Below are 24,912 nucleotides of genomic sequence, written 5' to 3' on the forward strand. Positions count from 1 at the left end.
CTGTCTACTACAACAAGGTTTGCCCGGCTCCAATGAGGGCGCGCCTTCGGCTCGCTACAGTGCTTGTAGTCGTCGCTAGGTGGTCTATAGACCTAATTGTAACATTTATCATCTCTAGTGTTCTCTATATTGCAATGATTGATGAATAGATTGAAATTTTCCTCGCACAAAAATAATATTTATATCAACTTCCCATTTAATAGTATCTCAAAAAGAAATCTCAGGTAATAATATTTATATCAACTTTCCTACAGACAATCTCCTTTGTTCTCACAAACAGTGGTTCTCACACATACTTCTGGCTTGACACTTGGTTGACACCAAGACATCTAGCTACCACCTTCCCCCACCTCTTCGCACACTCCACCCTAGAGTTAGTTAAAGTGGCTAATATTCTGCATTTCGGTTTAGAAGCTAACTGATACGTCCATTTTGCATCATGCTTTTATATCGATATTTATCGCATTATGGGTTGTTATTTCACGATATGTCACAATACTTATGGCTATTCTCTCTTATTTTACAAGGTTTACCATGAAGAGGGGGAATGCCGACAGCTGGAATTCTGGCTGGAAAAGGAGCAAATATTGGAGACCTATTCTGCGCAACTCCAAAAGTCCTGAAACTCCACGGAATATCTTAAAAGAAATAAAGAAAAATCGTCGCCAAAGATGAAGGCCAGGGGGCCCACACCCTGCTCACGAGGGTGGGGGGCGCGCCCCTCCCCCCTGGGCGCGCCCCCTACCTCGTGGGCCCCCTGGTGGCTCTCCGATGCTCATCTTCTCCTGTATGAAGTCTTTCGATGAGAAAAAAATCATAAGCAACCTTTCGGGACGAGACTCCGCCGCCACGAGGCGGAACTAATCTAGGGCTCCGGCAGAGCTGTTCTGCCGGGGACACTTCCCTCCGGGAGGGGGAAATCATCGTCATCATCATCACCAACGCTCCTCTCATCGGGAGAGGGCAATCTCCATCACCATCTTCACCAGCACCATCTCATCTCCAAACCCTAGTTCATCTCTTGTATCCAATTCTTGTCTCCAAGTCCGGGATTGGTGCTAGTAGGTTGCTAGTAGTGTTGATTACTCCTTGTAGTTGATGCTAGTTGGTTTATTTGGTGGAAGATCATATGTTCAGATCCTTTATGCACATTATATCGCCTTTGATTATGAACATGAATATGCTTTGTTAGTAGTTACGTTTGTTCCTGAGGACAAGGGAGAAGTCTTGCTATTAGTAGTCATGTGAATTTCTTATTCGTTCGATATTTTGATAAGATGTATGTTGTCTAACCTCTAGTGGTGTTATGTGAACGTCGACTACATAACACTTCACCATTATTTGGGCCTAGAGGAAGGCATTGGGAAGTAATAAGTAGATTATGGGTTGCTAGAGTGGCAGAAGCTTAAACCCTAGTTTATGCGTTGCTTCGTAAGGGGCTGATTTGGATCCACATGTTTCATGCTATGGTTAGGTTTACCTTAATACTTTTGTTGTAGTTGCGGATGCTTGCAATTGAGGTTAATCATAAGTGGGATGCTTGTCCAAGTAAGGGCAGTACCCAAGCACCGGTCCACCCACATATCAAATTATCAAAGTACCGAACGTGAATCATATGAGCGTGATGAAAACTAGCTTGACGATATTCCCATGTGTTCTCGGGAGCGCTTTTCCTATTATAAGAGTTTGTCCAGGCTTGTCCTTTGCTACAAAAAGGATTGGACCACCTTGCTGCACTTTATTTACGTTTGTTACTTGTTGCTCGTTACAATTTATCTTATCACAAAACTATCTGTTACCACTTATTTCAGTACTTGCAGAGAATACCTTGCTGAAAACCGCTTATCATTTCCTTCTGCTCCTCGTTGGGTTCGACACTCTTACTTATCGAAAGGACTACGATAGATCCCCTATACTTGTGGGTCATCAAGACTCTTTTCTAGCGCCGTTGCCGGGGAGTGTAGCGCCTTTGGTAGGTGGAATTTGGTAAGGAAAAATTTATTTAGTGTGCTGAAATTTTCTATCACTTGTTACTATGGAAAGTAATTGTTTGAGGGGCTTGTTCGGGGTACCTTCACCCCGTCCATTAGAGCAAAGAGTTGCTCCTCAACCTACTGAACCTATTGAAAATGAAATTCCTTTTGAATTTCCTTCGGGTATTATGGAAAAACTGTTGGCTAATACTTTTACAGGAGATGGGACAAAGCATCCCAACGAGCATCTACGCTATTTGGATGATATTTGTGGATTATTTAAGCTTGCAGGTATACCCGATGATGTTGTTAAGAAGAAGGCTTTCCCTTTATCTTTGAAGGGAGACGCATCGACATGGTATAGGCTATGTGATGATACGAGATCATAGAACTATAAAAGAATGAAATTGGAATTTCATCAAAAGTATTACCCTATGCATCTTGTTCATCGTGATCGCAATTATATATATAATTTTTGGCCTCGCGAAGGAGAAAGCATCGCTCAAGCTTGGGGGAGGCTTAAATCCATGTTATATTCATGCCCCAATCATGAGCTCTCGAAATTGACAATTCTTCAGAATTATTATGCTCGGCTCTCTGATAATAATAAAACCATGCTCGATACTTCTTGTGCTGGCTCTTTTATGATGAAGCCTATTGAATTCAGATGGAATTTATTGGATAGAATTAAACGCAACTTTGAAGATTGGGACCTCGACGAAGGTAAGGAGTCAGGTATGACACCTAAGTTTGATTGTGTTAAATCTTTTATGGATACCGATATTTTCCGTAAGTTTAGCACTAAATATGGACTTGACTCTGAGATAGTAGCCTCTTTCTGTTAATCTTTTGCTACTTATGTTGATCTCCCCAAGGAGAAGTGGTTTAAATATCATCCTCCCATAGAAGTAAAAGTATCTGCACCAATTAAAGTTGAAGAAGAAACCATCACTTATAATGATCCTATTGTTCCTACCTCTTATGTTGAGAAACCACCTTTCCCTGCTAGAGTGAAGGATCATGCTAAAGCTTCAACTGTTGTTCATAAAAGAAATATTAGGACTTATACACCTCCTGAGCAAGTCAAAGTAGAACCCAATATTGCTATTGTTAAAGATCTCTTGTCTGATAATATTGATGGGCATGTTATTCAGTTCGAAGGTGAAACTGCTAGAATTGTGAAACCCTGTGCTAAAGATAAACATAGACCTGTGGTAGGCGTGCCTGTTATTTCTGTTAAAATAGGAGATCATTGTTACCATGGCTTATGTGATATGGGTGCGAGTGCTAGTGTTATACCACATACTCTATATGAAGAAATTAAGAATGAAATTGCACCTGCTGAATTAGAAAGTATTGATGTCACAATTAAACTTGCCAATAGAGATACTATTTCTGCAATGGGAATTGTTAGAGATGTTGAAGTCTTGTGTGGGAAAACCAAATATCCCGCTAATTTTCTTGTTCTTGGTTCCCCACAAGATAGCTTTTGTCCCATTATATTTGGTAGACCCTTCTTGAATACTGTTAATGCTACGATAGACTGTAAAAAGAATATTGTTACTGTTGGCTTGGATGATATGGTTCATGAGTTTAATTTCTCTAAATTTAGTAAACAACATCGCGAGGAAGAATTGCCCAGTAAGGATGAAATTATTGGTCTTGCTTCTATTGTCGTACCTCCTAGTGATCCTTTAGAACACTATTTGCTAGACCATGAAAATGAGATGTTCATGAATGAAAGAAGGGAAATAGATGAAGTATTCTTTGAACAGAAACATATTCTGAAACACAATCTGCCTGTTGAAATCCTAGGGGATCCTCCTCCACCCAAGGGTGATCCCGTGTTTGAGCTTAAACCCGTTGCCTGATAATCTTAAGTATGCTTATCTTGATGAAAATAAAATAGATCATGTTATTATTAGTGCTAACCTTTCAGAGCATGAAGAAGAAAGATTATTGAAAACTCTGAAAAAGCACCGTGCCGCTATTGGATATACTCTGGATGATCTTAAGGGCATCAGTCCCACTCTATGTCAACATAAAATAAATTTGGAAGCTGATGCCAAACCAGTTTGTGATCCTCAACGACGTTTGAATCCTAAAATGAAAGAAGTGGTAAGAAAGGAAATACTCAAGCTTCTGGAGGCAGGTATAATTTACCCCGTTGCTGATAGTCAGTGGGTAAGTCCTGTCCATTGTGTCCCTAAGAAGGAAGGTATTACTGTTGTCCCTAATGATAAAGATGAATTGATCCAGCACAGAATTATCACAGGTTATAGGATGGTAATTGATTTCTGTAAATTAAATAAAGCTACTAAGAAAGATCATTACCCCTTACCTTTTATTGATCAAATGCTAGAAAGGTTATGCAAACATACACATTATTGCTTTCTAGATGGTTATTCTGGTTTCTCTCAAATACCTGTGTCGGCTAAAGATCAATCAAAGACTACTTTTACATGCCCTTTTGGTACTTTTGCTTATAGACGTATGCCTTTTGATTTATGTAATGCACCTGCTACCTTTCAAAGATGCATGATGGCTATATTCTCTGATTTTTGTGAAAAGATTTGTGAGGTTTTCATGGATGACTTTTCCGTCTATGGTTCCTCTTTTGATGATTGCTTGAGCAATCTTGATCGAGTTTTGCAGAGATGTGAAGAAACTAATCTTGTCTTGAATTGGGAAAAGTGCCACTTTATGGTTAATGAAGGTATTGTCTTGGGGCACAAAGTTTCTGAAAGAGGTATTGAAGTTGATAAAGCCAAGGTTGATGCTATTGAAAAGATGCCATCTCGCAAGGACATCAAAGGTATAAGAAGTTTCCTTGGTCATGCCAGATTTTATAGGAGGTTCATTAAGGACTTCTCAAAAATTTCTCGGCCTCTGACTAATTTATTACAAAAAGATGTACCATTTGTCTTTGATGATGATTGTGTAGAAGCATTTGAAATACTTAAGAAAGCATTAGTCTCTGCACCTATTGTTCAGCCACCTGATTGGAATTTACCCTTTGAAATTATGTGTGATGCTAGTGATTATGCTGTAGGTGCTATTCTAGGGCAAAGAGTTGATAAGAAACTGAATGTTATCCATTATGCCAGTAAGACTCTAGACAATGCTCAAAGAAATTATGCTACTACTGAAAAGGAACTCTTAGCAGTTGTGTTTGCCTGTGATAAATTCAGACCCTATATTGTTGATTCTAAAGTAACTATTCACACCAATCATGCTGCTATTAAATATCTTATGGAAAAGAAAGATGCTAAACCTAGACTCATTAGATGGGTTCTCTTGCTCCAAGAATTTGATTTACATATTGTTGATAGAAAAGGAGCTGAGAACCTCGTTGCAGACAACTTGTCTAGGCTAGAGAATGTTCTTGATGACCCACTAACTATTGATGATAGCTTTCTTGATGAGCAATTAAATGTCATAAGTACTTCTCGTAGCACTCCGTGGTATGCTGATTATGCTAATTATATTGTTGCTAAATTTATACCGCCTAGCTTCACATACCAACAAAAGAAAAAGTTTTTCTATGACTTGCGACATTACTTTTGGGATGACCCACATCTTTATAAAGAAGGAGTAGATGGTGTTATTAGACGTTGTGTACCTGAGCATGAACAGGAACAGATCCTACGCAAGTGTCACTCCGAAGCTTATGGAGGACACCACGCTGGAGATAGAACTGCACATAAGGTATTGCAATCTGGTTTTTATTGGCCTACTCTCTTCAAGGATGCCCGTAAGTTTGTTTTGTCTTGCGATGAATGTCAAAGAATTGGTAATATCAGTAGACGTCAAGAAATGCCTATGAATTATTCATTTGTTATTGAACCATTTGATGTTTGGGGCTTTGATTATATGGGACCTTTTCCTGCCTCTAATGGTTACACACATATTTTAGTTGCTGTTGATTACGTTACTAAGTGGGTAGAAGCTATTCCAACTAGTAGTGCTGATCATAACACTTCTATTAAAATGCTTAAGGAAGTTATTTTTCCGAGGTTTGGAGTCCCTAGATACTTGATGACTGATGGTGGTTCACACTTTATTCATGGTGCTTTCCGTAAGATGCTTGCTAAATACGATGTTAATCATAGAATTGCATCTCCTTATCACCCGCAGTCTAGTGGTCAGGTAGAGTTGAGCAATAGAGAGCTCAAATTAATTTTGCAAAAGACTGTCAATAGTTCTAGAAAGAATTGGTCCAAAAAACTGAATGATGTATTATGGGCCTATAGAACTGCGTACAAAAATCCTATGGGTATGTCTCCGTATAAAATGGTTTATGGAAAAGCATGTCATTTACCTCTTGAATTAGAACATAAGGCATATTGGGCTATCAAAGAGCTCAATTATGACTTCAAACTTGCCGGTGAGAAGAGGTTGTTTGATATTAGCTCACTTGATGAATGGAGAACCCAAGCTTATGAAAATGCCAAGCTGTTTAAAGAAAAAGTTAAAAGGTGGCATGATAAAAGGATACAAAAGCGTGAGTTTAATGTAGGTGATTATGTATTACTATACAACTCTCGTTTAAGATTTTTTGCAGGAAAACTTCTCTCCAAATGGGAAGGTCCTTACGTTATCGAGGAGGTCTATCGTTCCGGTGCCATAAAAATCAACAACTTCGGAGGCACAAATCCGAAGGTGGTAAACGGTCAAAGAATCAAACATTATATCTCAGGTAATCCCATAAATGTTGAAACCAATATTATTGAAACCGTAACCCCGGAGGAATACATAAGGGACACTTTCCAGAACGTTCCAGACTCCGAAAAGGAATAGGTATGTGGTACGGTAAGTAAACCGACCCCAAAACAATTTTTAAAGCAATATTTCTCCGTTTTGGAATATTTAGAAAAATAGAAAAATAAGTAGCAGTTTGGGGAGGACACGAGGCCTCCACGAGGGTGGAGGGCGCGCCCTACCCCCCTGGGCGCGCCCCCCTACCTTGTGAGCACCCCGTGTGCCCTCCGGACTCTGTTTTCTTGCACGATACGTATTTTGGTCGGTAAAAATTCATTATATATTCTCCCGAAGGTTTTGACAACTGTATCACGCAAATATCCTCTGTTTTCGTTTCGAACTGTTTCCATTTCAGATTTGAGGATTCCGGAGACTCGATCATCCTTCTATGAGGGTGAGCCTATGACATGGAAGGTGGACGACAAGCTTCCATCATCAACAACACCTCCACCGCCAACAACAAAGAAGGAGATATAATCACATGGGTCTGGGCACTCCCCTTGGCAACTGCCAAGCTTGGGGAAGGTGCCCCGGTATCGTATCACCATCATAACTCCTATCTTTACCGTTTTTCTTAGTTCGATCCTATTAGTAGTATCTTGATTTAGTAGAATAAAGTCATGGCATGATCTAGTTTTGAAGTTTTGCTTTATGATCCCTCTATGTAATCGAGTCCGTGAGCTATATATAATAAAGATTAGTGTTGAGTCAAGGGCTTGATTACTTTGCCATGATCTTGGGTGAATAAAGAAAAGAATAAAAAGAAACAAAGAGTTTATATTGATCTTAGTGAAAGTAATGACTCCACATAGAAAGAGTATGATGATTAAAAGTTGTTGGGAGTTGGCAAATATAGCTTTGGTCATCGTTGCAATTAATAGGAAGTAATAAGGAGAGAGAGGTTTCACATATAGGTATATTATCATTGACATCTTTTATGATTGGGAGCACTCATTAAAATATGACATGCTAAAGAGTTGATGTTGGACAAGGAAGACAACGTAATGAGTTCTGTTTTCTTGCATCTGAGATAAAGTATATTGTTATGGTTCCTCTAACATGGTGAGCTTGCCTTTCCCCCTCATGCTAGCCAAATTTTCAGCACCAAGTAGAGATACTACTTGTGCTTCCAAATACCCTTAAACCAGTTTAGCCATGAGAGTCCACCATATCTACCTATGGATTGAGTAAGATCCTTCAAGTAAGTTGTCATCGGTGCAAGCAATAAAAATTGCTCTCTAAATACGCATGACTTATTAGTGCAGAGAAATAAACTTTGCACGAACTTGTTGTGGATGCAATAAAAGCGACGGACTGCATAATAAAGGTTCACATACAAGGGGCAATGTAAAGTGACGTTCTTTTGCATTAAGATTTTGTGCATCCAACCATAAAAGCGCATGGCAACCTCTGCTTCCCTCTGCGAAGGGCCTATCTTTTATTATTATCCTCTACTTGATGCAAGAGTCACGGTGATCTTCACCTTTCCTTTTTCATTTTATCCTTTGGCAAGCTCAGCATGTTGGAAAGAACATGATATGTATATATCTAATTGGATGTGGGGGAGCATGAATTATTATTGTTAACATTACCCTTGAGGTAAAAGGTTGTGGGGTAAAACTACAAGCCCCTATCTTTCTCTGTGTCTGGTTAAAACTCCGTAACCACAAGTATTGCGTGAGTGTTAGCAATTATGAAGGACTAAGTGATAGTTGAGTATGTGGACTTGCTTTTAAGCTCTGACATAGACTCTTTCCGATGTTATGATAAATTGCAATTGCCTCAATGACTGAGGGTATAATTTGTTGGTGCTCAATAAGGTTTATGATTCATATTTTGGCTTTGTGAAAAGATCATCACTAGAACATAAGTAATCATATGACAAAATTTATATATGTTGCTATTATGAAGTAATCATGATGCCTTCATGTCCGTATTTTATTTTTATCGACGCCTCTACTTCTAAACATGAGGACATATTTATTGTTATCGGCTTTTCGCTTGAGGACAAGCGAGGTCTAAGCTTGGGGGAGTTGATACGTCCATTTTGCATCATGCTTTTATATCGATATTTATCGCATTATGGGCTGTTATTTCACGATATGTCACAATACTTATGGCTATTCTCTCTTATTTTACAAGGTTTACCATGAAGAGGGGGAATGTCGGCAGCTGGAATTCTGGCTGGAAAAGGAGCAAATATTGGAGACCTATTCTGCGCAACTCCAAAAGTCCTGAAACTCCACGGAATATCTTAAAAGAAATAAAGAAAAATCGGCGTCAAAGATGAAGGCCAGGGGGCCCACACCCTGCTCACGAGCCCCTGGGCACGCCCCCTACCTCGTGGGCCCCCTGGTGGCTCTCCGACGCCCATCTTCTCCTATATGAAGTCTTCCGATGAGAAAAAAATCATAAGCAACCTTTCGGGACGAGACTCCGCCGCCACGAGGCGGAACCTTGGCGGAACCAATCTAGGGCTCCGGCAGAGTTGTTCTGCCGGGGACACTTCCCTCCGAGAGGGGGAAATCATTGTCATCATCATCACCAACGCTCCTCTCATCGGGAGAGGGCAATCTCCATCAACATCTTCACTAGCACCATCTCATCTCCAAACCCTAGTTCATCTCTTGTATCCAATTCTTGTCTCCAAGTCCGGGATTGGTGCTAGTAGGTTGCTAGTAGTGTTGATTACTCCTTGTAGTTGATGCTAGTTGGTTTATTTGGTGGAAGATCATATGTTCAGATCCTTTATGCAGATTATATCCCCTCTGATTATGAACATGAATATGCTTTGTGAGTAGTTACGTTTGTTCCTGAGGACAAGGGAGAAGTCTTGCTATTAGTAGTCATGTGAATTTGGTATTCGTTCGATATTTTGATAAGATGTATGTTGTCTAACCTCTAGTGGTGTTATGTGAACGTCGACTACATAACACTTCACCATTATTTGGGCCTAGAGGAAGGCATTGGGAAGTAATAAGTAGATGATGGTTTGCTAGAGTGACAGAAGCTTAAACCCTAGTTTATGCGTTGCTTCGTAAGGGGCTGATTTGGATCCACATGTTTCATGCTATGGTTAGGTTTACCTTAATACTTTTGTTGTAGTTGCGGATGCTTGCAATTGAGGTTAATCATAAGTGGGATGCTTGTCCAAGTAAGGGCAGTACCCAAGCACCGGTCCACCCACATATCAAATTATCAAAGTACCGAACGTGAATCATATGAGCGTGATGAAAACTAGCTTGACGATATTCCCATGTGTTCTCGGGAGCGCTTTTCCTATTATAAGAGTTTGTCCAGGCTTGTCCTTTGCTACAAAAAGGATTGGACCACCTTGCTGCACTTTATTTACGTTTGTTACTTGTTGCTCGTTACAATTTATCTTATCACAAAACTATCTGTTACCACTTATTTCAGTACTTGCAGAGAATACCTTGCTGAAAACCGCTTATCATTTCCTTCTGCTCCTCGTTGGGTTCGACACTCTTACTTATCGAAAGGACTACGATAGATCCCCTATACTTGTGGGTCATCACTAACCTCCGTAATCGTCTCTCCCTTACGGCAGAACAAGAACTCATTTCGCTTTTGGCTATTTTGCAGGACTTCATACCCTCGACGGAGGAAGCCAAAGGTTCCCACATTGAGGCCATGACTTCTCCAGCAAGCACGTGTACGGCACCCTCATGGCTAGGCCTGACGACGATCCCCTTGCCACTCTCATATGGGGTTCCAAGGCTCCACGCAAGATCAAATTTTTTGCTTGGCTGCTCTTCAAGGACCGACTCAACACTAGGGTCAACCTCGCCCACAAGCACCTCATCTCGTCCGATGTATGCCCTCGATGTGCTATGCTACCCGAAGATACCATTCACCTCTTCGTCACCTGCCCACTTTCCAACCGGATTTGGCAGCGCATTGGTCTCCTGCCTCATACCAACGACATTGCTGAGTTATTGGATACTCTACTGCCCCATCACCTTCCCCAAAACATGGTCTTTGGTTCTCATGTCACAATTATGGAAGATCTGGGCATCGCGTAATGATATGTTGTTCAGGAGTGTTGATCAATGCTCTATAATAACTCTCAGGTACCTTATTTCTGATGTGGATCTTTGGTCACACCGTCTTATTGAGACCTGGGACAAGGAGGACGTCTTCTCGTGGTGTTCCTACCTCTCTGCATGTTGCGTCGTGCCTATGTAATTATGTACTTGCTGCCTCCGCACTCAAAAAAATTGTACTAGTATAACTTCCCACTATTCTAGGGATCCTCTGATGGGCCCGCGAGCAACCACGTTCCGACATTTGGCCCACCCCGAAACACACCTCCACCCCGACCGAACCAAATACAAAACCAACATCCGCGGCTGATCTCTCACCGGTCGCCACTCACTTCACCGCAAAGTGGTTTTTTACCGGTGCTGGGAGCTACCGGTGATTCTCTCACCAATGCCTTGCTGCCATGTGTAAAGGTGTGGGACCACATGCATGTGTATATCAAAGTATTGATGCAAATGATTTCTTGTATGTTGGTTTTAAATCAAATCAATGTCAGATCGATGGGACCCATGTTAGGTGAGAGAGGGAGAGTCTATCGTGACGTTGCATGTGGTGCCATGGTACAAATCCTTTCCTTTTATTTTCTCTTTAGGATTTTCAGTCATTTCTATCTTTTAAACCATACTGCTATTTTTGAAATATTTTATATATTTGAATTCCTCAAGCCAAGAGCTTTAGAATAAGACCAAATTTGGATGCATTTCAAACATGTTTTAATTTCAACATTTCAAATGACTGAAATCAGGTTTCTGAAACAAGAGAAATAGGTTTTTTGAAATAATTGAAATTAGTTTTTCATTGATTGAAATCAAATTTGAAATATGTTTTCTCAACTGAGTGAAGTATATTTTCTAAACTGTGTGAAATTATTTTCTTTAGATGAGTGAATTTTGTTTTCCATACACATGATACATATTTCAGTGTGAAACACGTTAAATATAGTGAAATGTGATTTCTAAAATGAGTGAAATCTAACTTTTTTTAAATGCGTGTAATGTGTTTTCTGTATCTAGTGAAATGTGAAATTGACTGAAGGTTTTCTGAAACTGGTGAATGTGAAACTCACTGAAATCCGTTTTCTGAAATGAGTGAAACGATTAAATTCAAACTAGCCAAACTGGTTGTTTAAAATAGTGAAAATGAGTAAAATCTGTTTTCACAGTTTAGTGAAATTATTTTTCTGAAACGAGTGACATCGGTTTTTTCATATGAGTGAAATCATTTTTTTAACATAGTGAAATGACTTTTTTAAAATGAGTGAAATCAGTTTTATGAAATTAGTGTAGCCAGTTCTTTGTAACGAATGAAATATATGTTTTTCAAATATGTGAAATCGGTGTTTAAATTTAGTTAAATTTGTTTTTTTACACGACCGTAATACGTTTTCTGAAATGAGTAAAATTGTTTTTGTAAATGAATGAAATATGTGTTTCGGAATAACTAAGATCAATGTTCCAAAATGAGTGAATTTAGTTTTTTGAAATGAGTGAAATCACCTTTTCCAAATGAGCGAAACCAATTCTTTGAAATGACTTAAATATGTGTTTTGATACGAATGAAATCCGTGTTTTAAAATGAATAAAATTAGTTTCTAAAATGAGTTAAATGTTTATTTTTGGATGACTCAAATTTGTTTTCTTAATTGTGAAACCAGTTTTTTAAATAAAGTGAAACGTGTTTTTTGAAATGAGTTACATCCATTTTTTTTTTTTGAAATGCCAAAGCGAATGAAATGGTAAAATTCAAACTACGCTAAAATATATTGAATATTGATCTTGTTTTAAAGATCTTGTCTTTAGGAATTCAAATATATAAAAAGATTTAAAAATAAAACATTCATTAAAAAGATATCAATCATTTAATAGCTAACGAGTACTATTTGTTGAGTGGTCTGGGAATGCACATGCATGACTACATGAAAAGGTTGTGGGGCATGTTCACATATTGGTCAGGTGGTGTCAGACTATTTATAGAGATGTATTTCATTCCACAAAAGATTCTTAGTTTATTAGATAAAGGACAATGTGCATCTCGATGTTGCATTGGACTACGGATGCTACACCGGTACATCCCGGTTCCGGTAAATTTACTTAGTCGCTCACTTCACCCAATCCAGATTCCACCCCAACCACCCGCAAAAAGAAAGGAAAACGTTCTGAGACGGCGCGCCGGCCGAAACGTCAGCCGGTCACATGCCACGCGCAATGTAGTTGTGGGCCCCCAAGCGCACTGCTTCTTCTTTTCTCCAGAAGAACCACATCCACACGTCTCTTATCCTCTCTCGTCCACATCTTTCACATCTGGCTTTACCATGTCTATCTCTTCGTCCCCAATTTCTTCTTCTACCTCTCGCTTCCCTTCTTCCATCAGCGCCCAAGGCAAGGTCAGGCCCACCAGTGACGCTGCAAGCCCACGCTGTCGCTGCCCCCTAGGACCACCGCCGCTGTCCACCCCTTGCCAGCCTTCTTTGCTGCAACCACCCATCGTCCGCTGGAACCGGCGAGCTCCGGTACTGCTATTGGTTGCGCCAGCAGCTGGAACCGGCAAAATAAAAAGCTGAAACCGGCAAACTGTTTTGCTACGGCGCCGACAGTGCTGCCGCGACGAGGTGCAACCGGCAACACAAAAAGCTGCAGCCAGCCAACCGTTTTTGCTACGACGACGACGAGGGTGTGCCGCGATGGGCTGCAACCCGGTGGTGCACGGAGCTGCATCCGTTTTGCACCTGAGCCACGACGGCGCCATGGGATGGTTGCAACCTCTGTACGACTAGCTGCAACCATCCATGGCGAAGCTGCTACTAGCAGGAGCCATCCCATGGTGGTGGTGACCACGACCCGGCGTGGTGACCACGACCAACGGCGGTGCTGCAATTGCAATGAGCACAGCTGGAACCAGTTTGTATTTTTGTTGCAATCATCCCCAATTTTTGCTACTACCGTCTTCAGATTTTGCTGGAACCAGACCAAGTTTTGCTACCACCTTCTTTATTTTGCTGGAACCGGCATCTCATTTTGCTTCCACCGTGTTGGGTTTTTGCTGGAACCGGTGTCTCATCTTAGTTGCTTCCACCGTGTTGTGTTTTTTGCCGGAACAGATGACCCGTTTTTTGCTTCCACCATGTTTTGTTTTGCTGGAATCGACATAGCTTTTGGCTACAACCGCTATTGGCTGCGAGCGACGCCGTCACGCCATTTGATGCTACAATCGGTGACGAGGACGGCCGGCGAGGTTGAAGGCCAGCGAGGGCGACGAGGACGGCCGGCGAGGGCAGCGACCCGAGAGCATGTGCGGCCGGCCAGGCGGAAGAGAGCGACGAGATGAAGGGAATCTTTTTGTACGGGTGTGTTTTGACAAAGACAAAGTGCATCGAATGGTTAGAATCAAACGAACCGTACGGCTGCGGTCTGACCGGCCCAAAATTAGGCCGGTGCGCCGGCGCCTATTACCGTTTAATAGTATCAACTTCCCATTTAATAGTATCTCGAAGAGAAATCTCATTTAATAGTAGTATAACTTCGGAAAACTCAAAACGGTGCCCGGGCTCATCTGCTCCCTCTCAGCAAAAAATTCAAAAAAATACTAGAAAAACTCAAAAAATTCCATTTTTTTGTGGTGGTAGATAATTTGACGCGTGAGGTGCGTTCCAAAATTCAACTCATTTGGACATTTGAGCAGCTCTCGGCAAAAAAGACAAATCAGATCAAAACAGTGCGTGAACAGTACACATTTTTACAGACCCTGATTTTGTTTTTTTTGCCGAGAGCTGCTCAGATGCTCAAATGAGTTGAATTTTGGGGCACACCTCACGCGTCAAATTATCTACCACCACAAAAAAAATTGGAATTTTTTGAATTTTTCTAGTATTTTTTTTGAATTTTTTTTAAGCGTGGGTGCAGATGAGCCCGGGTGCAGATTAGCCGCACTCTATAACTTCCCACTATTCTGGGGATCCACTGATGGGCCCGCGAGCAACCAGGTTCCGACATTTGGCCCACGCCGAAACACGCCTCCACCCCGACAAAACCAACACCCGCCGCCGATCTCTCGCCACTCACTTTACTCATTCCAGATTCCACTCCAACTACCCGCAAAACCCTAGCCACGCCCGTGCTCCCCTGACCACCTCCCGCCGGCGCCGGCGATGGCCAGTCGGTTCTCCAACGTCGACCCGGTGACGACGGCCGACATGCGCCGCCAAGGCCTGGACCCGCACGAGCTGGACCGGAGCACGGAGCAGCTCATGTCGCTCATCCACGGCAACCTCCCGGACCCGCCCGTCTCCACCACCGCCCGCCTCACTGCCTTCCGCGCGCGCCCCTCCGACGGCGTGGACCGCATCAGCCGCCTCTCCGACGCGCTCCTCCGCGACATCGTCTCCCGTCTCCCTGTCAAGGACGCCGCCCGCACCGCCGCGCTCGCCGCGCGCTGGCGCGGGGTCTGGCGATCGACGCCGCTCGTCCTCGTGGACACCCACCTGGTCTCGTCCGCGCGCGCCAGCACGCCGGACGTCATCGCGGCAGTCTCCCGCGTCCTCGCCGCGCACCAGGGGCCCTTCCGCTGCGTCCACCTCACCTGCAGCCGCATGGGCGCGTACCAGGCCCAGCTCAAGCGCTGGCTCCGTCTCCTCGCCGCCAGGGGCGTCCAGGAGCTCGTCCTCGTCAACCGACCGTGGCTCCGCGAGGTGCCCCTCCCCAAGACGCTCTTCACCATCTCCACCCTCACCCGCCTCTACATCGGAGTCTGGAAGTTCCCGGACGCGGCTGGCCTCCAAGGCGCCTCCTTCCCCCACCTCCGGGAGCTCGGCATCTGCAGCGTCGCCATGAAGGACGGGGACATCGACGCCGTCGTCTCCAGGAGCCCCGCCCTGGAGATCCTCAACATCCAAGGGAGCATGAAGGGGGTGCATCTCCGCCTCCTCAGCCACAGCCTCCGTTGCGTGCAGATCTGCTCTTTCGTCATAGAGAGCGTCAACGTGGTGAACGCCCCGCGTCTCGAGCGTCTCATCCTGTCAGAGTGTCTCAATCCTGCCGGCGGATCGTGCATCAGAGTAAAGATTGGCAACGTCCCTGTAAGACAATAGGCTTTGGGGGGAACCGGCACAACCCTCTAGGGGTGTCCTATCACATATATATATATAATGAGGTGGTATACAACGTTACAATATACACATGTAAATACAGTCTAACACCCTCCCTCAATCTTAGCCACTTTCTAATGAATCTAGAAGGGTAAGATTGCGCCTGCAAGTCTCAAACTGTGGCAAAGGCAATGGCTTGGTGAAGATGTCAGCAAGTTGATCCTTGGAAGAAATAAACTTGATATGTAGTTGCTTCTGAGAGACACGTTCACGCACAAAGTGATAGTCAACTTCAATGTGTTTCGTTCGGGCATGGAATACCGGATTTGCAGAAAGGTATGTAGCACCGATGTTATCACACCAAAGAACAGGAGGCTGTGATTGGGGTATACTTAACTCCTGAAGCAAGGACTGTACCCAGATGATCTCTGATGTGGCATTGGCCACAGCTTTATACTCAGCCTCAGTACTGCTACGCGAGACAGTAGCCTGTTTCCGAGCACTCCAGGCAATCAGGTTAGAGCCAAAGAAGACAGCATAACCCCCCGTGGATCGCCTGTCATCCGGATTGCCAGCCCAGTCTGCATCAGAATATGCTGAAAGACAACCAGAGTCAGACGGCCGAATATGCAAACCATGAGCCACCGTGAAACGAATATAGCGCAAAATCCGCTTAACAGCAGACCAATGAGTGTCACGGGGTGACTGCAGATACTGGCAGACTCGGTTAACAGCATAGGAAATGTCTGGTCGCGTGATCGTCAAGTACTGGAGCCCACCAACAATACTCCTGTACTCTGTCGCATCAGAAGAAGAAAGAAGCACACCATCAACAGCATTGAGCTTATCAGTGGTAGACATGGGTGTAGTCGTCGGTTTGCACTTAAGCATCCCAGCTCGCTGCAACAAATCCAGAGAGTACTTCTTCTGCGTCATAACAAGGCCAGCAGCACGAGAAGTAACCTCCACACCAAGAAAGTAATGAAGCTTTCCAAGGTCCTTGACCGCAAAATCAGCACCAAGTGAGCGAACAAGCGCAGTAGCAGCCGACTGAGAGGAGCTGACCAAAATGATATCATCTACATAGACCAACAAGTACATAGTAACCTCAGGCCTTTGAAGAAGAAACAATGAGGAGTCAGCAGTTGATGATGCAAAACCATGAGCACGAAGAGCCATTGCAAGACGAGCATGCCAAGCACGAGGAGCCTGCTTCAGACCATAAATTGCCTTGGACAGACGACAGAGATGATCAGGGCGATCCGGATCAGAGAAACCCGGAGGCTGGCGCATGTAAACCTCCTCCGCCAAGACACCATGAAGAAAAGCATTTTGAACATCAAGCTGACGAAGAAACCAACCTCGAGTAATAGCCAGAGAGAGAAGAAGTCTGATGGTAGTAGGCTTGACCACTGGACTGAAGGTGTCTTCATAGTCAAGTCCAAAACGCTGTCGAAAACCACGAGCAACCAGACGAGCCTTATAGCGCTCAATGGACCCATCAGAATGCCTCTTCACTTTGAAAACTCATTTGGAATCAATGACATTTACCCGTGATTGTGGAGGAACAAGAGTCCATGTCTGATTGCGAAGAAGCGCTTGATACTCCTGCTCCATGGCCTCTCTCCAATGAGGAATGCGCATAGCAGCTTGATACGTGCGTGGCTCAGAGGATGGATCTGCGAGAGCAACAGACATGCACGCCGCTAACCAAGCAACTGTGCCATCGTGACGTTGCTTAGGCTGAAAAATGCCACTCCGACTGCGCGTATGTGGACGTAGAGCAGCAGCAGGAGCCGGCGGAGGCGAAGGTGACGGAGACGTGACGGTCGCCGGAGATGCAGGAATCACCTCAGGCGAGCTCGGGACAGACGACTCCGGGCTGCATGGCGAAGACTGGCCCGACGACAGGGGCTCAGAGGCCATGGGCGAACCGAGAGTGGGCGAGGCCAGCTCCGGTGACACCGGCCCAGACGGCCTTGGCGAGGCGAGAGCAGGCGAGGCCGGCCCTGGTGAGAAGGGCCCAGACACCCTGGGCGAGGCAGGGGCGGGCGAGGCCAGGCCTGGTGATGACTGCCCGACGCCCTGGGCGAGACGGGGACCGAGGAGGCCGGCCCAGTCGGCGGGGTTGCAGGGCGCGACGATGGCGAAGGCAGCCCAGAAGCCAGAGGCAACCGGGCCAGGGCGTCGATCGGCCGTGCATGAGCACGGAAACCGAGGCCATGCAGGGGCGCCATGTGCTCCTCATGCACAACAGAAGGTGCCGAGGATGAAGGCGATGGCGACGAAGAGGAAGATGGCACTTCCAGAATCTCCAAACGAGCCCCACGACCAGTGCCTGCACCATGGTTAGGCAACAATAGAGGAGAATATGCAACATCATCAAATTGGTCAGAAGCAACAGAGGATGAATGCATGACAGGTGGCTCGGTAGTGGACACAGGGAGTTTGGCAAAAGGAAAAACATGCTCATCAAACACAACATCCCGAGAGATGTAGACACGATTAGTGGGCACATGAAGACATTTGTATCCTTTATGAAGAGAGCTATAACCAAGAAAAACACACTTCTTGGAACGAAACTCGAGCTTACGCTTGTTATATGGACGGAGATGGGGCCAGCAAGCACACCCAAACACCTTGAAAAAGGTGTAGTCCGGTTGTTCATTAAGAAGAACTTCAATGGGAGTCTTCATATTCAAAACACGAGTGGGAGTACGATTGATGAGAAAATATGCAGTGGTGAAAGCATCACTCCAAAAACGAAACGGAACAGATGCATGGGCCAAAAGAGTCAGACCAGCTTCAACAATGTGACGATGCTTACGTTCTACTGAACCATTCTGTTGATGTGTATGTGGACATGCTAAACGGTGAGTGATCCCAAGCGACTGAAAGAAGGAGTTGAGGTTGCGATACTCGCCACCCCAGTCCGACTGAACATGAACAATTTTGTGCTTGAGAAGGCGTTCAACATGTTTTTGGAACTGAACAAAAATGTCAAACACATCAGATTTACGTTTGATAAGATAAAGCCAGGTAAAGCGGCTGTAAGCATCAACAAAACTGATATAGTAATTCTGACCACTAACAGAAGTCTGAGCAGGACCCCATACATCTGAAAACACAAGTTCTAAAGGATGTTTCACCTCACGACTGGACTCCGAAAAGGGAAGTTGATGACTCTTCCCCTGCTGACAAGCATCACACACTGCTACATCTTTATTACTAGACACACTAGGAAGCTCATGACGACGCAAAACATGCCGGACAATAGGTGTGGCCGGGTGACCAAGACGAGCATGCCACTGTGACGGAGATACCCGCACTCCACTGAAGACGCGAGCGACGCCAGGATGCTCCAGACGATAGAGACCTTGGCAGAGCCGCCCACTAAGAAGAATGTCCCTCGTGCCCCGATCCTTAATAAAAAGATCAAAAGGATGAAATTCACAAAGCACATTATTATCACGAGTGAGTTTAGGAACTGAAAGAAGATTACGTGTCACAGATGGAACTCGAAGAACATTGCGAAGTTGAAGACTCCTATTGGCATGTCTAGTGAGAAGTGATGCTTGACCAATATGAGAGATGTGCATACCTGCTCCATTGGCGGTGTGGATCTTGTCGGAGCCATGGTAGGGTTCACGAGTGTGAAGCTTCCCCATCTCACTGGTTAGGTGCTCTGTCGCCCCAGAGTCCATGTACCAGTGGGGATCAATGGAGTAGGACTGAATGTGTCCCTGTGGCTTCTGCGGCGGCGGACGATCAGCCATGGCGACCTGACGAGCAAAGTTGCGTGTATCCTTCCCGTCATTGCCGAGACCAAGAAAACCCCGCTGGAAGCGCTTGTGACACTTCGAGGCCCAGTGCCCATCGCGACCACAAAGCTGGCACACACGTGGACCGCCAGCCCCTGGTAGCGTCGCAGTAGGAGGAGGGGCCGAGGCGGGTGGTGGTGACTGCCCCGAAGGAGCCCTGGATGAAGCAGAGGAGCGACCACCCTTGGTGGCGGCGTTTGCCGAGAGGGCGCCGTTGCCCCTGGATCGGCGCGTCTCGACTCGTTGCTCAGTAAGCAGGAGGCGTGAAAAGACCTCGTGTGCTGGCATGGGCGTGGAGTTGCCCCTCTCATTGATGATCTCGACTAGGGCGTCATACTCCTCATCAAGACCATTGACAGTAAACGAGTTGAACTCGGAGTCGGTGAGGGGCTGTCCAATGGAGGCCAGCGTGTCGGCGAGACTCTTGACTTTGTTGTAGAACTCAGTGGCGGTGGAGTCAAGCTTCTGACACTCCCCAAGTTGGCGACGGAGCCCAGATACACGAGCCTGCGACTGTGCCGCAAACGAGCGCTCAAGAATAGTCCATGCCTCGTGGGACGTCTTGGCGAAGACAACAAGCCCAGCAACGGCCGGAGAGAGCGACCCCTGGATGGAGGAGAGGTTCGCCTGATCCTGCCCTTTCCAGACACGGTGAGCCGGATTATAGACCGGACCGTGCACGCTGTCAACCAGCGCAGGAGGGCAAGGGAGAGAGCCGTCGACATAGCCAAGCAGATAGTGACTCCCAAGAAGCGGAAGAACCTGCGCGCGCCAGAAGATGTAATTGTCCGACGACAACTTGATGGTGATGAGATGGCCGAAGTGAAACGGCGGCGGCGGCTGCGATCCCATCGAGGAGACTGGCTGAGGTGAGACCACCGTGGAGACAGTCAGAGGGGCAGCCGGCACGATGACAGAGGGCGCGATGGCCGCGGTTGACGCCGCGAAGCCTGCCAGCGCGACGTCCTCCGCCACCAGCGGCGTAGTGGCCGAGGGCGCGACAGCCGCGGTTGACGGGGCGGCGGCGGTGTGGGCCACAAGCGCCTGCCCGGGCGAAGTAGCAGCCGGCGGGAGCGCGAAGAGGGAGCCGACGCTCCGTGTCCCGATCGGCGCCTGAAGGGAGGCGGCATCCAGCGGCCTCGAGAGAAGTGCCGCGAGGGAGGCCGGCAGAAAACCGGTGGCGGTGGAGCCGGACGCAGCGGCGGACGTCATAGCAGTCGGGCGACGGCGGCGGCGGCGGCGGCAGTTTAGGGTTCTTAGGCGGAAGCGGACGTAACCTAGCGTGATACCATGTAAGACAATAGGCTTTGGGGGGAACCGGCACAACCCTCTAGGGGTGTCCTATCACATATATATATAATGAGGTGGTATACAACGTTACAATATACACATGTAAATACAGTCTAACAGTCCCCAAGCTGAAAGTATTCGGGTTCCTGGAGCCAGGAAAATACGTGCTAGAGATCCAAGACACTGTCATCATGGTACTACCATTACTGTACATCCAGCCTCTGAATGATCATTCAACTTTGTTCAATTTGCGAACAAGTGCAGTTCAATGTGCCATCTTTTTTGCTGAATCTGATCCATTTCAGGCTGGGATTAAGACAAGTGCAAGCATGATGGTCACAAGCGTGAATGTCCTTAGTATGAAGGTGCGCTTCGGAGTCTACGACGATGTCATCAAGATGGTGCCCGCCTTCCTCAAATGCTTCCCCAATGTCAAGGCGCTGCATATTACGGTACTAGCACTGGCATCCTCATGTTGATGGTGCACCATCCATTACCTGCTGAAATGTTGACGAAATTATGTAATTTGCAGTCTGAAAAATGCGATCAACTCGCTGGCAAGTTCGACCTCAAGTTCTGGGAAGAGGTTGGTCTCATCGTAAGTGTGCTCTTGCGGCTCAAGGTGATCACCTTTCGTGAATATCGTGCCAGGCAAGATGAGCTTGCCTTCCTCCAGTACATCTTGCAGCATGCAATGGTGCTCAAGTATGCAGTGGTTCAGATGGTCAATCCAAAATTCACTTCACTGTCAGTAGATGAGATGGCCTACACCATAGACAATATGCAGCCTCCTAAAAATAAAAAGTGGGCCAGCACAGTTGGTTTATTAACCATGGGGACTCATGGTCCTGAAGGAGGTGAAACTTGGACTTTTCGGAAAGGAGCAGACCTCTCCGACGATGACCCTATTGCACCAGTTAAATTCATCATAAGGGGTTAGTGTTGTTTTGCAGTATCTATAATTCTACACATGATGCACTGTTTTAGATTGTCAGTATGTTTTATCTCAAGATTGTGCTAACATGATTATTGAATATATTGGTGAAGTAATTCAGTAGTGCTATTGTACAATATATATGACCAGCTAGCAACATATTTATTGCTTGGACATTGCATCCTGTAATCCTGATTTCTCATTAACAAATTTGATTACCCCTATAGTGTTTCATTCTAGAGTTATTCCAGTATGAAATGTGAATCTTTGTGTATACCTATACGAGCTAGGTTGTTTAATTAAGGTATGCATTTATTTAGCTTTCAACCTCATGACCACTAGACATCCTAGATCAACTGTTCCTTGGACACGAGTCTCAACTTTCAGGTTGCATGAATGTTTCTCAGTTTTGATTTTGCACAAAGTTATGATGCTTGCATGTTGTTTCCACTTAAACCCTACTACACTAGCCAAAGTACTTACCTTGGTTAATTAGCCACTAAAATTACAGGCCATCACATCTACTCCCTCCGTCTCATAATGTAAGATGTTTTTTGACACTACACTAGTGTTAAAAACGTCTTACATTATGGGACGGAAGGAGTACCGTTTATGTAATACGCTTCACTTACTGGCAAAATTCACACATTGCCAAGACCATAAGTTTGCATTTGGATATACGGCCTCAATTTCTTCACCATGTATCCGTTCCTTCCGTTCTGCTATGTTGCTGGACCACTTGTCTACTCCTTCATCCTAATCAGGCTGTCTTTTGTTATGCATTCGTGCGGCATCAGTTGCAGGCCCGGCGACGCGCCAGCACAAGTCACGAGCTGCCAAGCATCGCAACTGAAATCTTCGACGCAAGGAGTTATGCACCGTGGGTGTGTTTAATCTGAAGAATTAGCCTACCTGGTTGCCTTCCATGGTTCTTGTAGTGATAGAGTGCTGAAAATGGTGTCAAGTTCCTACTCTGTTTTCCATGAGAGTCTGTGTGTGGTGGTCCATGGCCAGAGATCATTCTCCAGTAACTGAAAAAGACATGGTGTAGTTGGCAACTTTAGGCACTGTAGTGATCGCGTTCTGCAATGGTGTCAACTCTAGTTGCTTCGTTTAATTATGATGAACTACCTGTATACCGAGCTCATTCTAGTTCTAGTTCAGTATGGCCGGAGCTCATTCTCTATTACTGTGCCTAAAAAGGCATGTGGAATTTGGCAGCTACTCCCACTAGTGTCAAAAATGTTCTTATGTTATGGGACGGAGGGAGTATTACGCAGAACTAACGAATCCTTGGACTAGAAACAATCAAAGCATCAATCATTTCTACACACACAACATCAATCAAGCATCAATCATTCCTCAGTAATGCAACTTGTGCTAATTCAGGATAGTACCCTTGCGTCGCGCGACTCGAGGGCGAAAGCCTAGCGCCGCCGAGCTCCTCCTCGCCCTGGTCCCTCATCGCCGCCTGCAGTGGCGAAGCCAAGAGTTCAAAGTTGTGATGTCAATTCAAAATAGTGATGTCAAGTAGTTGTCTTTAGATTAATTCTACATTATTTTTTGGAGGATTTCTATTGTTTTTGTCTTAATCCTGTGTGGTCAACTGACTACACAGAACACCCCTGGCACCGCCACTGGCCGCCTAAGGCTGGCTCCGGCCAAGGAAGGTGGCGGCGGGGCCGTGCTGCTCTGCCCTGGTGGAAGGTGTGGAGGGCCCCAAGATTATAGTTGTGAATAATAAAGAGTTGAGTTACCCCATTGTGAGAGTGTGATATCTCAAGTCTGTGAAGGTCATCAGGAGTGTGGGTACTAGAACCACCACGCGATACCGCTACGGCTGGTCATTTTGCATCCTCTGCCATGGCAGCTGAAGAAGATGATTTGTACAGTTAAATTGTCTATTGTGCTTTTTCCTTGATGTACTTTTCTTGTTTGTGGCGATCTTGTATTGTCATCTGTAGGGAAGGGAAAGATCATGTACTTAATTTTACGCTCGTGTTCTGATATAGTGAATATCATGGCTTCCACTTAGATGAAGAAAACTACGGAAAAAGAAATGCAAATCTTCGATGTCCTGCTATCTCTAGGTTCACATGTCGATAGGAGGCATGCTATTATCCGAATACAAATCTTTATTGTGTACTTGCTCTTAATTTCCTTGATGATGCCAACTGTAAGACATCGAAAGATCATCTACTTATCTTTACGTTCTTGTTCTGATATAATGAAGATCGACCCCACAAAAAAGAAAAGGATATAATGAAGACCATATCTTCCACCTAGATGAAGAAAAAAGACATCGCCTGTCTCAACTATGGAAAAAGAAATACAAACCTTTGATATCCAAGTATTGGCATGTACTACTGTAGTACGTTTGCTGCTCTACGGGCTGTGCCGAACTGCTGGTTGGTTCACTTGGTTGAGAAAGGTCACACATTCAGTACCTGAATGTCAATACAGGGTATTAGTACATGGAGGGTATGGTATGATAAACGACAGCAATGTAGCTTGAAAACCATGCCTGTGCAGCCTTGATATATCTCCGACGCACAGAAATACGCGGCAGTTTTGCAAGAATGAAACCAGTGCTCCCACAGATGAAATCAGTGCTACCACTGTTCTTCGGTAAACGACGGGAAACAGGAGGCAGGTTTTCCTGCCAACCCAAACTGAAGATAAAAGGTACTGTTAGTCAAATTATCAAAAAGAAAGAAAGTTTCTGACCAAAAAAATGCCAAGCTATAAAAATTGCCGAAGTTGTCAAAAATAATCTGCATTGTTACATAACACATGTGCCCAGATTCAGGTCGCCGCAGCTATCAATCTATCATAAATCCAACACTTAATTTATTGCATCGGGTAAGTGGTATCTTCTGGTATTAGTTAGAATGTTGGTAATACTTTGGTGTAGTGGATGCTGGGTTTTCTTTTGTTCCTTGTGGAAAAGTAGGCAACATAGTCTCTATGATGCACTGTCTCAATTTTTGG

The 24,912-nt window shown here is 45.0% G+C and overlaps 1 protein-coding gene and 1 long non-coding RNA gene across 5 annotated transcripts; one reads left to right on the plus strand and one right to left on the minus strand.

Moving 5' to 3' along the window:
• Positions 1-14,658: 14,658 nt before the first annotated feature.
• LOC119307505 (putative FBD-associated F-box protein At5g56700) lies at positions 14,659-23,310 on the plus strand. The gene is made up of 5 exons (XM_037583580.1): positions 14,659-15,865; positions 21,111-21,181; positions 21,293-21,439; positions 21,520-21,922; positions 22,719-23,310. Exons 1-5 carry the CDS (start codon positions 14,941-14,943, stop codon positions 22,772-22,774), a joined length of 1,602 nt encoding a protein of 533 aa, XP_037439477.1. The 5' UTR covers positions 14,659-14,940; the 3' UTR covers positions 22,775-23,310.
• Positions 21,380-24,366, minus strand: LOC119307507. Of its 4 annotated transcripts, none has more exons than XR_005149344.1 (3): positions 24,259-24,366; positions 23,319-23,392; positions 21,380-21,484 (listed from the first exon to the last, which is right to left on the minus strand). It is a non-coding gene; the product is annotated as an uncharacterized LOC119307507 (long non-coding RNA). The 4 variants fall into 4 exon arrangements; XR_005149343.1 differs by having other exon boundaries at positions 21,381-21,487; XR_005149345.1 differs by lacking the exon at positions 21,380-21,484 and adding an exon at positions 21,780-21,892.
• Between the last annotated feature and the right edge of the window lie 546 nt (positions 24,367-24,912).

The sequence above is a fragment of the Triticum dicoccoides genome, chromosome 5B, assembly GCF_002162155.2.
Source record: "Triticum dicoccoides isolate Atlit2015 ecotype Zavitan chromosome 5B, WEW_v2.0, whole genome shotgun sequence".
Classification (NCBI taxonomy): domain Eukaryota; kingdom Viridiplantae; phylum Streptophyta; class Magnoliopsida; order Poales; family Poaceae; genus Triticum; species Triticum dicoccoides.

Coding starts and splice junctions, on each gene's coding strand:
- LOC119307505 (XM_037583580.1), top strand. CDS start 14,941: ATGGCCAGTCGGTTCTCCAACGTCGACCCGGTGACGACGGCCGACATG. Junction 15,866..21,110: donor AGTAAAGATTGGCAACGTCC/CTGTAAGACAAT, acceptor GTCTAACAGTCC/CCAAGCTGAAAGTATTCGGG. Junction 21,182..21,292: donor TCCAAGACACTGTCATCATG/GTACTACCATTA, acceptor GATCCATTTCAG/GCTGGGATTAAGACAAGTGC.